At 35.1% G+C, this 16,111-nt stretch overlaps 2 protein-coding genes across 2 annotated transcripts; one reads left to right on the forward strand and one right to left on the reverse strand.

Moving 5' to 3' along the window:
- Positions 1-6,212: 6,212 nt before the first annotated feature.
- LOC125186774 (putative disease resistance protein RGA1) lies at positions 6,213-9,327 on the forward strand. The gene has a single exon (XM_089057986.1). The coding sequence runs from the start codon at positions 6,398-6,400 to the stop codon at positions 9,227-9,229; it is 2,832 nt and encodes a 943-aa protein (XP_088914112.1). The 5' UTR covers positions 6,213-6,397; the 3' UTR covers positions 9,230-9,327.
- Positions 9,328-11,855: 2,528 nt separating this feature from the next.
- On the reverse strand, positions 11,856-14,594 carry LOC125189600 (putative serine/threonine-protein kinase PBL7). The gene is made up of 9 exons (XM_089058084.1): positions 14,405-14,594; positions 14,187-14,320; positions 13,990-14,084; positions 13,271-13,419; positions 12,838-13,209; positions 12,588-12,730; positions 12,298-12,504; positions 12,083-12,232; positions 11,856-12,015 (listed from the first exon to the last, which is right to left on the reverse strand). The coding sequence occupies exons 1-9, from the start codon at positions 14,586-14,588 to the stop codon at positions 11,941-11,943; spliced, it is 1,509 nt and encodes a 502-aa protein (XP_088914210.1). The 5' UTR covers positions 14,589-14,594; the 3' UTR covers positions 11,856-11,940.
- Between the last annotated feature and the right edge of the window lie 1,517 nt (positions 14,595-16,111).

Raw genomic sequence — 16,111 nt, forward strand, 5'->3', positions numbered from 1 at the left:
AGTAAATATAATGAAAATTATAAACATTACATATTTGTGTTGTCGTTTACCTTATGAATTAATTTGAGAAAAAGAATTGCAATAAAGGATTAAATCTCAATTTTAACATAAATAAATGGAAGACAAACTAAACTTAGCATAATTCTAATTTAAACTTATTTTACAAAAAAATTAATGGTAGTGCACTATTTTAAATGTGTTTCAAAGAGTACGATTACGACACAATTATTTTGTCATAAACTTATCCGATGAATACCATCACTCAAATACTATCATTTTTCGTAACTACTTTTTTTTAATAGTATAAATACAGATCAACTCAATTCTAATTATGTACACTAAATTTAAATGTAAATATATACAGCTTTAATATTAAATATAAATAATAAATTTAGTTTTAATATTGCATACGATAATTTTAATATCTAAAGGATTATTAAAAATGGAGTATTTAATAAATCAGTTATTGAATTGAAATAAATTTAATTTTAAAAATACATACTATTAATTTAAGACATAACAATTGAACAAAACACTCAAATTGAACTCTATTTACTAAAAGTTTTTTACCAAATTAGTATCGACTATTATTAAACTCTAAAATATAAAACACACATTTAAAGCTTAAAATAATCCAAGTATTATACCATAAAAAATAAATTCTTAATGCTCAACATAAATCCCAATATTATGAATAAATTAATAAACCCTTAAACCTAAAAGCAGCGCCGCTTCTCTCTCTTCCTCCCTCGCCAGCCGCCATTTTTCTCTCCCAAATCGGTGCCGCCACGACCACCGCCCGGCTCCCCGCTCCTTCCGTCGTGCCTCGCCAGTTCGTCCGCGTGCTTCACGCCCGCCGCCACCCGCCTCTCTCTCTGCTTCTCCCACAAATCGGCGTCGCCACGACCACCGCCTGCCCCACCGTTCCTGCTTCACCACATCCGGCCAGGTTGTTGTGTGATCCGGCATTTCAAGATTTGATTTGGTTCAACTTTCTTCATTCCCAATTTTTTTTATTGTTTGCTGTAATATTTTTCCACCATGCTCCGCCCACAGTTCGGCTGCTATGCCGGTGTCGAAAGTACTTAATTCAAGTATTTTGATTTTATGTTTTTCTATAGATTTCGTTAAGTTCATGTTCTTTTTTCTACGGTATTTATAGAGGGGAGAAATTTGGTATTGGAGTATTTGGGAAGCTCTGTCGTCTGCATTGTGTATTGAAAGTGTTTGGGAAATTTTGCATTGATTCTCGTCCAGAGGCAGTCGCTGCCTTGCCGCCACTGCCCCGCCTCCATCAGCCTTGCCGCCTTTGTCACCCATCGACGGAGCTGTTGCCGGATTCCAAGATTCATGCTATGCTGCAATCAAATATAAAATTATCAGCAAATCAATCAATAAATATGCGGATAAAATTAAAGTTGTGTGTATGTATAAGTGTTTTATCTTCTTTGAAAAGTCACTATTTCATTAGACCAATTTTTTGTCCAATAATATTTGCCTTTTTGCTATCCAATAGTAACCATTTTCCAGATGATCAAAAGGGTAAATAAAATAGCTTTACATTTTTCCTCCAAAAAGGGCAAAAATGTCTTTTCACCAAACTGTCCCTTTAGATTAGGGTAAATTCAGACTGAAACACATCGATTTGGGACCGAATCGGTCGGTTGGTCCGATTTTTAAAACAATGTAACAAACGCTCAAATCTAGCAACATCTCGATAAATATAATTTCTACCAATTAACTAGCGATTTCAACTATTTAGCTAACTCATTACATATTAAATTTCGAATTGATAGTGTTAATGGTTCAATTCCAAGTCGAAATCGGCAAATCTAGTTTTAAATAAGGAAATTGATCGATAATTTAAAGAACTTTGGATAAGTTTTAGTTTCCCCAAGAACTTAAAAGTTGGTTATAAATATAGTAACTTTATTGTTTTTGTTGCTGATTTTCCAGATCCCAAAAATTAAAATTGCCATGGCTTAGTTAAAGTCGATGTGTCAATTAAAAATGGTAGGTAATAGTATCACAAATTTTCGTACGAACTTCAATTTTGGGCATAAATAATAATCCGTCCCACACTCATGAGACCTAATTTTCTTCTTAGTTTGTCTCAACTAAGAAGACACATTGCTAAAAATATAAACACATTTATCTCTACTTTATTCTATCTCTATTACTTTATATTATCTCTTTTATTTTATTTTCTTCATTTCTCATACAAAATAAAATTGTATAAAATCACATTCAGCTCAAGGAATGAGTCATCTTTATTGGGATGGTCTCTCCATCCTTATTGGTGTATTATTAGTGGAGAATGAGATTCATTTCATTAGAGTGATTTTTTTTTTCTTAATTAAAATTGTTCTATTTTTAAGGGGCATCCAAATTGACGAATGTAATCTATTATTAAAATGATGGAGTTTTAATTTTGATGTTGTTGACGATTTCGCATGAACGGCAAATTAAAAATTAATGTGGCTAAAATAAAGCTAAAGTGAGAAGAAATTTATACAAAGACACGTTTTGAATATATGATTAAAAAGTTACAAAATGAAAAATTAGTTTCACATCATTATGTTAGGACTGGTATAAGAAGTTTCAGATTAACCTATTTTTCAAACATTTTAACGTATAAGAATGCCCAACTTTTATGCGTAGTAAACTTGTTGTGGACATGGTCGTTACCATAGGTAACCACAATCGGTTCTTTATTAAAGTAAAACGATTAGATAGAAGAATTTAACTATCTATCGAGAAAAATTAGAGTGTCAGTCCGCAAATTTAGAAAATAAGTAACAATAGTGTAACACTGATCTAAAAATGAGATAAGTCCTTCTTCGATATTTACTTAATTATTGATTGCCCAACTTTTATGCGTAGTAGACTTGTTGATTGCTGTTACTTAATTATTGTTGACAATGATTATTCACCATCTTGACATATAAAAGGTGTGGGTCTTTTGTAATTTGAAAATCTTGATATCTTGTGTGGTTATAATTAATACTTTATCGGTCTCATTGAAGATGATTTACTTTCCTTTTTAGTTTGTCTCACTCAAGATGATTCATTACTAAAAATAGAAATACCATTTATCTCTACTTTATTCTCTCTCTTACTTTACTCTTTCCACTCAACACACAAAATAAAGCTATATAAAATCTCGTGCCGCCCAAGAAAGGGGTCATCTTCCTTGGTACGAAGGGAGTATCTAGTAGTGTTAGTATTGTTATTGCAATGAATTTTGTATCAGACGAATTAGGTTTGATAATTTCCCCAATTAGTGTTCGGAAAATGTTTTATTATTCAGAAATCTGGCCGGTTGAAATTTATTCTATGTAATAATAAATAAAATTTTTGAACTTGACCATTCTTGGAAAAAGATAAATTAGTTACAAAGTCAAATAATAGACTTAAATTATATAGTGAATATTCATATCTTAAACACTAGAAATAACAAATTAAAGAGGAAGAATTTGTGATTAGATACTATTTATCTACAATGGCTCATAATAATACTACTTTGTTTGAGCTTAATTTAAATTAAGGGTCAATTTAATTTTTTTTTAAAAAAGACTAAGCAGGATTGATCAAAGTCCATCTTTCATATATCACTAATTTAACCCATAATAACTCTATATAAAGGAGACTAGAGGTAAAATAGTTTCACAATCTGAGAATTTGTGAATTTTAGAGTTTGAGAGTTAAAGACATAAATAATTTTTCTCACAATTTGAGGATTTCAAAATTCTCAAAGGAGAGAAAATCCAACTTCTTCTCCCTTCTAAGTTGGTATTATCTTCTATTGGTCTTACATATTACTCCACCCGTCTCTAAAAATTTGTCACTTATTTACATTTCTATCTTCCCTAAAAATTTATCACATTTTCACTTTTATCATTTTGATAGTGGACCCACATTCCACTAACTCAATCTCACTCACATTCATTACTACCTCCGTATTTTAAAAATAGAAACTATTTTCATTTTGGGTCGTCTCTTAAAATAGAAACTTTAAAATCTTTCTATTTTTGGATGTGGACCCCACAATTCACTAACACTACTTTCACTATTTTTTCTCTTTCTCTCTTACTTTATTCATTTTAAATGTTTCCATTATTCAAATATGGACGTAGTATAAAACTAGTACTCCCTTCGTGCCACTTTAAGCGACATATTTTTTTCTTCTAAATGACACATTTTTAAATATAGAAACGTCACTCACTCTACTTTTTTTCCATCTGTCTTACTTTATTCTCTCCACTTTACTCACAAAACAACACTACATAAAATCCCGTGCCGAATTAGAAAGGTTCCACTTAGAGTGGGACGGATGAAGTATATAAAAGTAAGACTCACATGCCAATAACCTTTTCAACTCACTTTCTATTACACTTTTTAAAACTCATGTCAAGTTAAATGGTGACAAATTATTAAGGACCAAGGGAGTAGAAGTTTTGTGATTGAGTAAGAAGAACTTCACATGGAGACATAGCAATTAATCTTAAATTCTTTGCGTTCTAATATGCAATTATCGATCAAATATATCCATTATTTGTTTATGCAAGTCTTCTACTTTGCATGATTCACCATACCCCCAATACACCTATGCCAATCTAGGGGTTGGTCGGTATGATATACCGTACCGAGAATGTCATACTGCATACCTACCGAAATATCATACTGCATACCGTACCGAAAAATTGCGGTATGACAAAATATCATACTGATACTATACCGAGTATTCGATATGATTATTTTTTTATACCGTTGTCTTACCTTTATTGCGGTATACCGAAATACGGTACGATATATCGAATCTACGGTATATATCAAATATTTGATATTACCGCGGTGCAGAAAAATTGATATCGTTACTGTACTAAAAATTATGGTATATCTAAAATCGATATTTTTAGTACGGTAAGTGTGGTATTTTAGTATTTTTTCCCACTACTATGCCTACCTAATCATGTCGAAAAATGACATCATCGTCTAATTTCAATAATATTCTACTCCCTTCATCCCATAACAGATGGCACACTTGAGGATTGACATGATATTTTAGGTGATACTCCTATTATTTTGTGTGTTAAATGGATAGAGAAAATAATATATTTATATTAATGTGAGAGGGAGCTTTTTCAAAAAAAGTAAAGGTGATATTTTTTATAGGACAAACTAAAAATAAAAATATGACACCTATTATAAAACGGAACGAGTACTTACTTTTTGATGACTTCATTTCCATATTAGGGTCGTGGAAAATCGACAACAATAGCAGCAAAAGTCATAGTAGCAAAATCCATCCAAAATTTAGATATTAGCTTATCCTTTTAAAATTTATTCTTTCAATCTCATTCAAGATACTCATCTTTTCTTTTTTGTTTGTCCCATTCAAGATGATCATTTTCCAAAATTGGAAGTAACCTTCTCTCTCGTCTATCGTCATTAAAATATTCAACTACCTTTTTCCACTCTACTTTATTCCATCTAACAACACTTCCTAAAATTTCGTGTAACTCAAGAATGTGGTCATCTTGAGTGGAACGGAGGGAGTAGTTATTATTGAAATGGAAGTCGATTTTTGCACCTCCATTTAAAAACTAAAACCCACCACGTACTCCCATTTTATAATAGAGAAGTTATTTTGCAATTTTGGTACGGTCCATGTATAATAGTAATAGTGAAGTCATCATTTTAATAAAAGTAAACACATTTCTTTTTACTTACATTACTTTATCTTAGTACTCCCTCTGTCCCACAAGAATATGTACTATTTTCTTTTTAGTTTATCCCACAAGAATATGCATTTTTTAATTTTGAAAACTCTTTTCTTTCTAATTAGGTAAGACTCATTTGTCATTAATAAAATTTTAATTATTTTTTCTCTCTACATCTCTCTTACTTTATTAATATTGCATTAAAACCCGTGCCTTATTCAAAATGCATATGCTTTGAAGTCGAATAGAGTACTTTATTCTCTCACTTTATATTTTTCAATCTTTTTCATATACTATATTTTTTCTTCATCGATCCAATTGATGCAATGCTCTCAGACAAAATGTGGCAAGGATCACTTACTCCATTAATTCTAATCTATTTTTCTACGCTCATAATAAAATAAAATAATTTTATAAATATGAGCGATTTTAATAAGTGATCGGGACCCTGTTTGATTTTGTCGTGAGTGTAGAGTGGGAATGAATTATGATTAGTGTATCCTTGAAGGACAACATAAATTTTTGGTTGTTAGTTTAGTGCAGGAATAAACTCTCAATGGAAATTCAATTAAACACACCACCGTAGACTTGGAGTTTACAGCGAAGACTTGTTTCTCTTTCTCTACATTTCCTCCATTATTCAACATCGATCCATCACTAAACCTCAAACACACATGGATTCCGTTCTTCAAGCTGGTGTTGTATCGGCGCCGCTGCAAGTCTTAATTGACAAGTTTTCGAGCTTTGCTGTGCGAGAGGCGAGCGTAATATTAGGCGGCGATGACGAATTCCGGAAGCTGCAACGAACACTTGAAAGGATCAGAGCAATGGTTGGCCGTGTAGAAGAAAGTCGCTCCCTTTTCTCCAACACCATCAGCGGTAAGGCGTGGAAGATGTGGCTACAACACGTGGACGCGCTCTCCTACTCTGCCGATGATCTGCTCGACGGAATTTCTCTGGATCTCGCAAAGCACGCTGCCAATCGAGACCAATTGCAGGTACCCGACATCATCCTTTCACCTTTCAACTTGACCCTACCTCGTCAATTGAGTAAAATTAGGGGAGAATTGGACGAGATTGCCCATGAAATGGATGTACTTTATAAGACCGAATTCACAAAATTGGGCTGTGCCTATGAATGTAGGCCAGCTTACAATGGTGTTACAAGCTCTTTGGTGGATGAGGGGTCTGTGATTGGGCGCGATGGGGATAAGAATGTGATTGTTGAAAAGCTATTGGATGAGGGTTTGAGCACAAGTAGAGTTTCTGTGGTTTCCATAATTGGCATGGGTGGGATTGGGAAGACCACTCTTGCTCAACTTGCTTACAATGACAACAGAGTTGTTGATAAGTTTGATCTGAAGATGTGGGCTTCTTTGTCAATGGGTTTCGACACCGTTTCCATCACAGAGTCGATCATAGAGTCTGCGTCGGGGGAAAACTGCATCTTGTCCTACCTTGATCCTCTTCAACTTAAACTTCAGGAGTTGATTCGTGACAAGAGGTTTTTACTTGTGTTGGATGATTACTGGAGTGAAGAGTACAGAGATTGGGATATTTTGTCTTCTCCTTTCAGAGTTGGAGCATTTGGTAGCAAAATCTTGTTGACCTCGCGAAGCATGATTGTGTCACAAATTGTAGGAGCAGTTCATTCACATTGTGTGGAGACCTTAAGTGATGACAATAGTTGGGAACTGCTTAAGCAAAGAGCAACATCGGCTAGAAATCTTACATCTGAATTTGAACGAATTGGAAGAGAGATAGCGATAAAATGCAAAGGGCTGCCTTTAGCAGCAAAGACTGTTGGAGGCATGCTGCACTTCAAAGATGATCCAACCGAATGGATCTCTATTCTAAACAGTGAATGGTGGGACTTGTACATGAATGGCAATGACATCTTTGCAGCTTTAGCCTTGAGCTATCATCATTTGCCGCCACATTTGAAAAAATGTTTTGCTTATTGTGCTATGTTTCCAAAGGATCATGACTTTGAAGTGAGTGAGTTGGTTTTTCTATGGATAGCTGAAGGATTTGTGCATCCCACCAGAAATATGGGGATAGAAGATCTTGGCTATGACTACTTCAAGAATCTACTCCAGAGGTCATTTTTCCAATCATCGGGTGTTAATGTTCGTGGTGGAGAAGTGTATAAGATGCACGATCTTATTCACAGCATGGCTCAATTAGTCTCATCCCGTACTTCTTTGCACCTGAAAGATAGCCAATCAAATGAAAATCTTGAATTATTCAAAAACACTCGTCATTTATCTTTGGATTGTCCAAGCAGGCAACCAAGAGTGTTAGAGGGCTACCTTTGGTATGAGAATTTGAGAACGCTTAAAGTCATGTCTGTATGTGGCGGCAGTATTGAAGTTTCATACCTTCTTTTTTTGAAATTGAAGTCTTTGAGAGTGTTGGATTTGAGCCGCACAGGCCTTGTTGAGCTGCCTGAGTCCATTGAGAACTTGAAATATCTGCGTTATCTCAATCTATCTGAGAATGGTGGCTTCACCAGACTGCCTGAGTCGCTTGCCAATCTTTTTAGTTTACAAATACTAAAGCTGGAGCAGTGTCCTAATCTCCATGAACTGCCAAGAAATATGAAGAAAATGGTTAGTTTGCAGTATCTTCATTTGGACATAAAGCAGCTCAATGGAATGCCATCAGAGTTGGGAAAGTTGGTCAATCTTCAAACTCTACCTGCATTTATTGTGGGAAGAACTGAAGGTCATGGAATTCAAGAGCTTAAGAACATGAAGTTCTTGAGAGGATGTCTTTCTATCAAGAATCTTGACAATGTGCCAACTGTGGACGAGGCCAAGCAAGCTATGCTGCTCACGAAACCATTTCTTGATCGGCTTGAATTTGAATGGAATGGATGTGGAGACAGTAACCATCATGAACAAATTCTTCATGGTCTTCAACCACATGAAAATTTGAAGGAGCTACTACTCACCAACTATAATGGTTTTTCATTGCCGGGTTGGTTTAGTAGTCCCCTCTGCAAGCTTTTAAGTATCAACTTGCAGAGTTGCAACTACTGCCACATTCTTACCCCTCTTGCAAAGCTTCGATATTTGAAATCTCTTACGATCGATGACATGGCTAATTGGTCTCAAGTTAACCAAGACTTTTCTGGTTTTCAATCGTTGGAGTATCTCGCAATGAAGAACATTCCAAATTTGGTTTCATGGTGTATGTTCCGTGGCAGCCGGTTCCCTCACCTTCACACCCTTCACATTAATGATTGTCCGATGCTTACCAATCTGCCGTCGCTTGTGGGTGCTACTCGTTTCCATTCTCTAGACATTAATCAATGTCCCGAAATTCGTTCGTTGCCACATGATGGTCTCCCTGGTTCTCTTGCAGAAGTGACAATTTCAGACAGTGGTCTTCTCACAGATAGATGCAGAGTACAAGAAGGTGCAGATTGGCATATGATTAGATCAGTTCCAAAGATAGTTATTGACTATGTGGAGATCGATTGGGCCGAGAGAAGCTTTTAGAAAAAAATTGATGCACATTTTTTTATTGCATTTCTAGTTTTTAAGCAAATGTTATAGTTTCACTTGTTTGCATGCAATTAATTAATTTACTTTTCTCATTGTGTGTACTTAAAAAATATTAATACTAGCAATAGGTTGTTTCGTACTAGCAGTAGAAACTGGGGTCAGTTTATGCAAGTAGTGTAACCAACACTTACGGAGAACTAATTTATTTTTATATTTATCAAAATTATAAAAATTTAGGCAATATCTATAGCCAAAAAAGTATATTACTCCCTCCGTCCCAGATTTGTAGTAACATTTTGCCATAAAAGTCCGTCCCACATTTGGAGTAACATTTAGAATTTACCATATTTGTACATAAAATTTTATCTCCTTATTCACTAAAATTACACTCAAATGTCATTATCTATATTAAAATAAATCAAAACAAAAATTAAAAACCAAAAAGTCAAAGAGGGATCCACCTTCAACCAACTCACTTCATTTATTACACACTTCATCGTCTCACTTCATTTATACACACTACATCATCTCACTCCACCATCTCATTTCATTTATTACACACTCCACCTCTCACTTCATTAATTACACTAGGCCTGCTTAACCGGTTCTCCGGTTCTCGGGTACCCGGAATCGGAACCGGAACCGATCGGGTAATTGAAGAACCGGAACCGAAGAATCCGGTTCCGGTTCCGGTTCTACCCGGAACCGACCGGTTCCTACCCGGAACCGAATAATATATATTAAATTTAATTTTTTTTTACTAAAATTGAAGTATAGTAATTAACGGTAATTCATTTATTATTATCAAGGTTGGTTTTGATTCTTTAGTATTACTGAATGTATTCATTTGCTACTTTGATATTGCTTAAAATAAATGCTACTCTTGTTTGACAATATAATTTTCCAATTTATGTGTTTGGATCATTATTTACCATTATACTTTGAGTTCTTTAAACAAAAATAATTTTAACAGATCATGAAAGCTCTTAGAGGAGTCAAGGTGGAGGTTACCAATTGAGGAAACATGCGAAAGAATATACCGTAATTCTGGTTTGACATCACAGATAACTCGTGGGCTAATGTGAGAATCATATTTCTTGATACTAAGTGGAGATAATATAATTGTTGTTATATATAAGTTAAATCTAGTTTGGTGTCAGATTAAAATTAGGTAAATAATAAACAACTTTTCGTTAATTAGTATACTTAAATTAAAATTAAAACTACAAATCGGTTCTGGTTCGAAACCGGTACCGGCCGGTTCTTACCCGGTCGGTTCCGGTTCCGGTTCCGGTTCCGGTTCTTACCTATTGTTTATATTTTTATGAGACGGAAGGAATATTATTTATGATAATAAATCTGACATTAAATTGAAGTATATAAATTAATTATAGAAAGTTTATAATTTTAATAAAAATAAATTATCATAAAATAACATTCATATATATATATATATATATATATAATATGAATTTAATTTTAAAATTTATCTATTTACATTTTTCCATGTTAAGAGTTGCAATATGATGATAGTCACCTTGGATGTTAACTTGGAGTATTTTTCAATTTGAATAATGAAAATTTTGAATCCTCATAAGTATTTGAAACGCGCATAGTAAAAATATTGACGAATATATTTCATAAATTAATAAACTTGTCAAAATTTTAATCAATATTCAATGATCTTATTGTAGGGGTGTGTTAACTTTCTTAAGTTGCTAACTTGCTAACTTGCTAACTCCTCAACGCAATATATTATAAATGTCAACCCAATGACATTAAAATGTCAACACATAATTTTGTTGAACTTCAATATAATGTGTTGATATTATGTGTTGACATTTTGAAGTCACCGTATTGACATTTTTAATACACTGTATTGATGAGTTAACAAAGTTAACAACTTAAAAAGTTAGCAATATAACGCACCCCAAAATATAAAATTATTGATATTCAAGAAGGGGAGTGTTAGGGTGCCACCATCCCTTAAAATAACACCATACCACTATTCCTAGCCAATCATTTGTACACGTGGACGAATAATAAGCTGCCACGTGGCAAAAAAAAAGAGTTGAAAAACTCGGCCAGCGATTTGTTGCTCTTTATACAACAATTTTTCTTGTCTAGCAATATCCAACACGCTATACAACAATCTATAGATTGTTGTGTAGTGTTTGTAATATTGCTGTGTAACGTTTATAATATTGCTGTATATATGGTGTCACGGTGTCACTTTAAAAAGTGTTGTCATTTTAACACAAACCTATTCAAGAATATATTAGTGATATCTTCATATCTTTGTGTATCTCTATTTTTTAAAAACTAGTTTTAGTAATTTTGTACTCCCTCCATCCCAACTAAGTTGAGTCGTATTCCTCTTTGGGATGTCCCAACTAAATTGAGTCATTTCTTTTAAAAAAAAAAACAAAACATCCAATCACTTTTACTTTATTTCAATATCTACTTTACTCTCTCTTTATCTTCCTACTTCATTCCTCTCTCCTACTTTTCAATATAATTTCTTAATCTACGTGCCCAAAAGTTATGTCTCAACTTAGTTGGGTCAGAGGGAGTATTAATATATGGATATTATATTTTGAAATTAATAAATATTCAATAAAATAATTTATGGAATAATAAATTCATCATTGTATCATCAAGCATGACTTATCTCTCAAAAGGTAGAACATTAATACACCAAATTCTCACAATTCAGATTCAGTAGGAGAGAATTCTTCAACACCACAGCGATTTATAACGTCCGACAATGCTTTCACAACCTAGGAAAAAAAAAGATGAGCAAAAATGTTAAGAGAAAGCAATGGAAAGAGTTAGCATTAAAGTTACCTTGTTGATTGAGTATCTACTATTGGGATCCAAGCTGAGGCATTTATCAGCCATGCGAACCAACCAGTAGAGCTGGTAAACATCGGGGCTATCTTTCAGCGTTGGATCTGTTAGTTCTGTGTATTTCTTTTGCCTTAGCAGCGGCCTCGCCTGCAACAAAATTGTGAGTTTAATTCCTACAAACAATGGCATTGCCTTTGTGAAGATGAACTTACCCATCTCAAGTAGCTTTGGCCATCGGTGTCTTCTATCGTCTTTCTCCCTGTGATCAGCTCGAGAAGCACCATGCCAAACGCAAACACATCAGCTTTACTCACTTCTTTCCCAGTTTCATCGTACTCTGGTGCCAAGTGTTCATAAGTCTTCATGGCTGACCGCTCTCCTAACGTCTCGTATTCATTCATAAATCCGTAGTACGACAGCTGATCACACATGTTTCCGCTGTAAGAGATCATCTATATCCATTTCCATCATATTTCTTTTCAAATATATCAAAAAACTTTACCATCGGTTGAAAATCATGTGTTACAAGGATGTTGCTTGGCCTCATGCTTCCATAGATTCCTTCTTCGTGCAAGTATGCCAACCCTTTAGCTGCACCGTATGCTATGTTTATTCGTATTTCCCATGTCATCTTCTTGTTTCCATCTGCACAAAATCACATTCATTCAAAGATAAAAGAACAAAAAAGAGATATGTATGTATATATATATAGGTCTTGTAAGTTGATTGAGATCACTACTGTCTCTACTCACCAGATAGATGTGTGTTGAGAGAACCGTTGCAGATGTACTCATACACGAGGAATCTGTTTGGTCCCTCTGAGCACGACCCTATGAGCAACGCCACATTCGAATGCCTAACTCCCTCCAGCATCCGAACCTCTCTCTGATAATCTTCCTCTCCCATTGTTACTGAAGGGGTCTCCCTGATCAGAATTTTCCTCTGATCGTTCAACAATCCGAGATAGGTTTTGCTTCCATGATCCGACATCAAGTTCTGAGAGCAGAAGCCATTTGTTGCAATCTGCAGCTCAGCATAAGTGAAGTTCATCTTCTGTCTATACCATGGCCTTGTGTTTCTACATGAACAACATAGCAAGTGGCTACTTTCCCACCCTTCTTCCCCTGCACCTCAACTATAAGTATTTAACACACACACTTTTTTAGAAATTTTACTATAACTTACTGTTCTTCTGGTCGGTAGTAACCTCCCCTTTTGTGGCAGCTTCGTCGATTTGAGGTGCTCTTAAAATCTGAATGGTGTGGTCAGATTTGATCCTTGATATTCCACAGGACAAGTTTTTGATGAAGTATTTTGTTTCTTTCCTCAGTTTCCTACGAGAATCGTTTTCGTATAAGCAATTCTACGGTTGAGTTGAGTAGTCTTACCTATATTTCATTTTCCTAGTTCAGTTGAGTAGTTGTTGGAGTGTGGGCCATTACTTCACAAATGGGCAAGCTGAGGGACTAATGCGCAAAAAGTTACAAGAGTGAATTGAAATTAGGTTAGGCAACGGCTAATTTGGGGATTGTGAGCTGGAGCTTGAGCTCATTCTGTTACGCTGCCTCACCTTCGCATATAAGGCTCGGAGTTGACGGTTTTCAGCTCAAGAAAGAGTGTGGTGCATTAGTCTTTGTGAGGAAATCATTGTAGCGAGGTTGAGCTGATTGATTTCTAGAGTGCATCATTTGTATTGCGTTTGATCTTGAATTCACTTTCTGTAATTGTTGTGTGTGAATGAGCAATAAAGATCGAGTGTTTTTCCCGTGGATGTAGATCACATTGATCGAACCACGTATATCATTGTTGCTGTGGTATATTGGATACTCGTTCTTGGTTGTTTGTTGTTCATAGCTATCCGATCAATTCTTAACAATAGTAATTGAGGATAGATTTACAAATACCTTCCAAGAACTACATGCGTGGCCTGGTAACTTTTAGCGTATTCGACTGCTACTTCTTTCAGCATGCCGGCTTCTACCGTGATCCCAAATTCAACCTAAACATTTACAACATAATGTTAACTCATTTTATAGCATATAGATAGACAGATATAGTAGAGAAATTTAGTCTTGCTATCTAATATTAGTAAATCAATCACCTGTAACATATCTGCAGCAACCAACATCTCTTTAAACTCCAGTGAGGTTGAGTATCTGACAAGTGTCTTGTAAATTTCTTCTTTGATATCTGCCTTGTGTTTGTTAATCGTTGCACTTGAATGCGTCTTGGATTCTTTAAACATGTCATGAATTAGTACTCAGATTTTATCTTCGAATGGATCATCATCACATAGACGAGAAAAGGGTAATTTCTTACTTAGCACGAGGCCACATCTCTTAGCTTGAAATCTATGTTTCTCTGTAAAAGCTTCAGTGATCACAAGAAGCTTGATGATGCTACCATAGCTGAGCGATAACTGAACCACCATGCTCCTAAGAGAAATACTGAGCTGTTTCGAAGCATCATGGATGATCAGCGTCCTTTGCCTGTTCGTAGTCATGGCTCGTGTTGAAGAATGAAGGAGCATAAATCACTTGACTAAAATCATGCAAGTTTCAAGGGCCTTAATTCAGTAAAATCAAATATTAGTAATTCTTTTCATGCTATAAATAGATTAACATGTAAGAATCTTGAAAAGCAACAAAACTTTCAAAAATACCTTGTTGTTTTTGACTAAGAATATAAGCATATTATGAAATATACTAAGTTGTCAATGTTAATATCAAGAACAATGAATGAGTAGGAAAAAAAGGTGCAGTAGAGAATAATGGTAAACTATTTTATATGAAGAGATTTTTTTTGCAGCACTTGGCCTTGTTGTTTTGTATCCATTGCATGTGTTATTTGTTGTCTTCACTACATGATTTGAATATAGATGAGAGGTTAGTTTATGATCACTATTTCAGCTTCTTGTCTTAGTAGTTGCACCATCCATTTTCACTGCACGATTATCACAAAGAAGCAAAATATTCATCAAATTATGAAAACACGTTGTTACTGATATTCCAATGTTGCTGCATGTTTGTATGGATAAAGACAAGAATTCCTCAGTTCTTGCTTCCTCTCTAGTTGTTTTCTTGAAAGTTTATGTCAGTAATACAAACTGAATTTATCACGTGATAGTTTTTTAGTATGAATCTGGTAATGTTCTTATGTGACCGGAAATATTGCTGGAAAAAAATGGCGATCGCTTTCCTTGAATATTAACTGTTGTTGATCTGTGCTTAGTCAATTGATTGAGTAGACTGATTTTTGTTTATTGCCTTCATTTTTCACAAGTTTTATATTGACCCTATGCTTAATTACTTGTTTATGCAAACACCTTGTGCAAGAGAGATCATAGATGTCGAGAGCCAACGGGCAGCTCATTGGTGGTATACTAATTTCCAGGAACCCGGGCTCAATCTGGTTTGTGCAAACTGGGAAGTGAACAAGGTTTTGTTCAAGATCTTGACGATGCAATTAGTATGGAAGCCCTCTCGAATTTGGATTGATTGGGGCATCGTGGAATTCACTCCTCGTGTTGCCAGGCAGCAGTGGCCTCTTGGAACGTAACTCTTGTATTGACCAGGATTTGAGGAATTTCTTCAACATGTGACACAGAGTGATCAGAGCGTGCCTCCATTGATGCCTTACTGACCATCAAGATTTTAACTCAGACACGTGCTGTTTGCAGAGAAGATTTCGAACTGGGATCTCAGGTACCACTCAGATTGCATAATGCCATGGAACAACGAGCTTCGTATCCAGTCTGTCGCCAGGAGTTGGAGAGAAGAAACAACAGCAGCAGCAATGGAGAATGTGGGAAGACAGGGGGAGGAGGTGGTCTTTCTTGTGGCCTTTTCGTTCGTCTCGTTCCACTCATAACCTGCTGAGACAGTCGAACCAAGCCCGGTCCCATGCCATGAGTATTGATCTTTATCAATTACAACAAATCGTGCTAGTATTTAACTTAGTCGTAATATTAAGGAGAGTTTTAATGAAATGCATATAAAATCGCTTGACATTGAATTATCCAGCAGG

This window comes from Salvia hispanica, chromosome 5 (genome assembly GCF_029641045.1).
Source record: "Salvia hispanica isolate PSC_SH4W2 chromosome 5, Shi_PSC_v1, whole genome shotgun sequence".
Classification (NCBI taxonomy): domain Eukaryota; kingdom Viridiplantae; phylum Streptophyta; class Magnoliopsida; order Lamiales; family Lamiaceae; genus Salvia; species Salvia hispanica.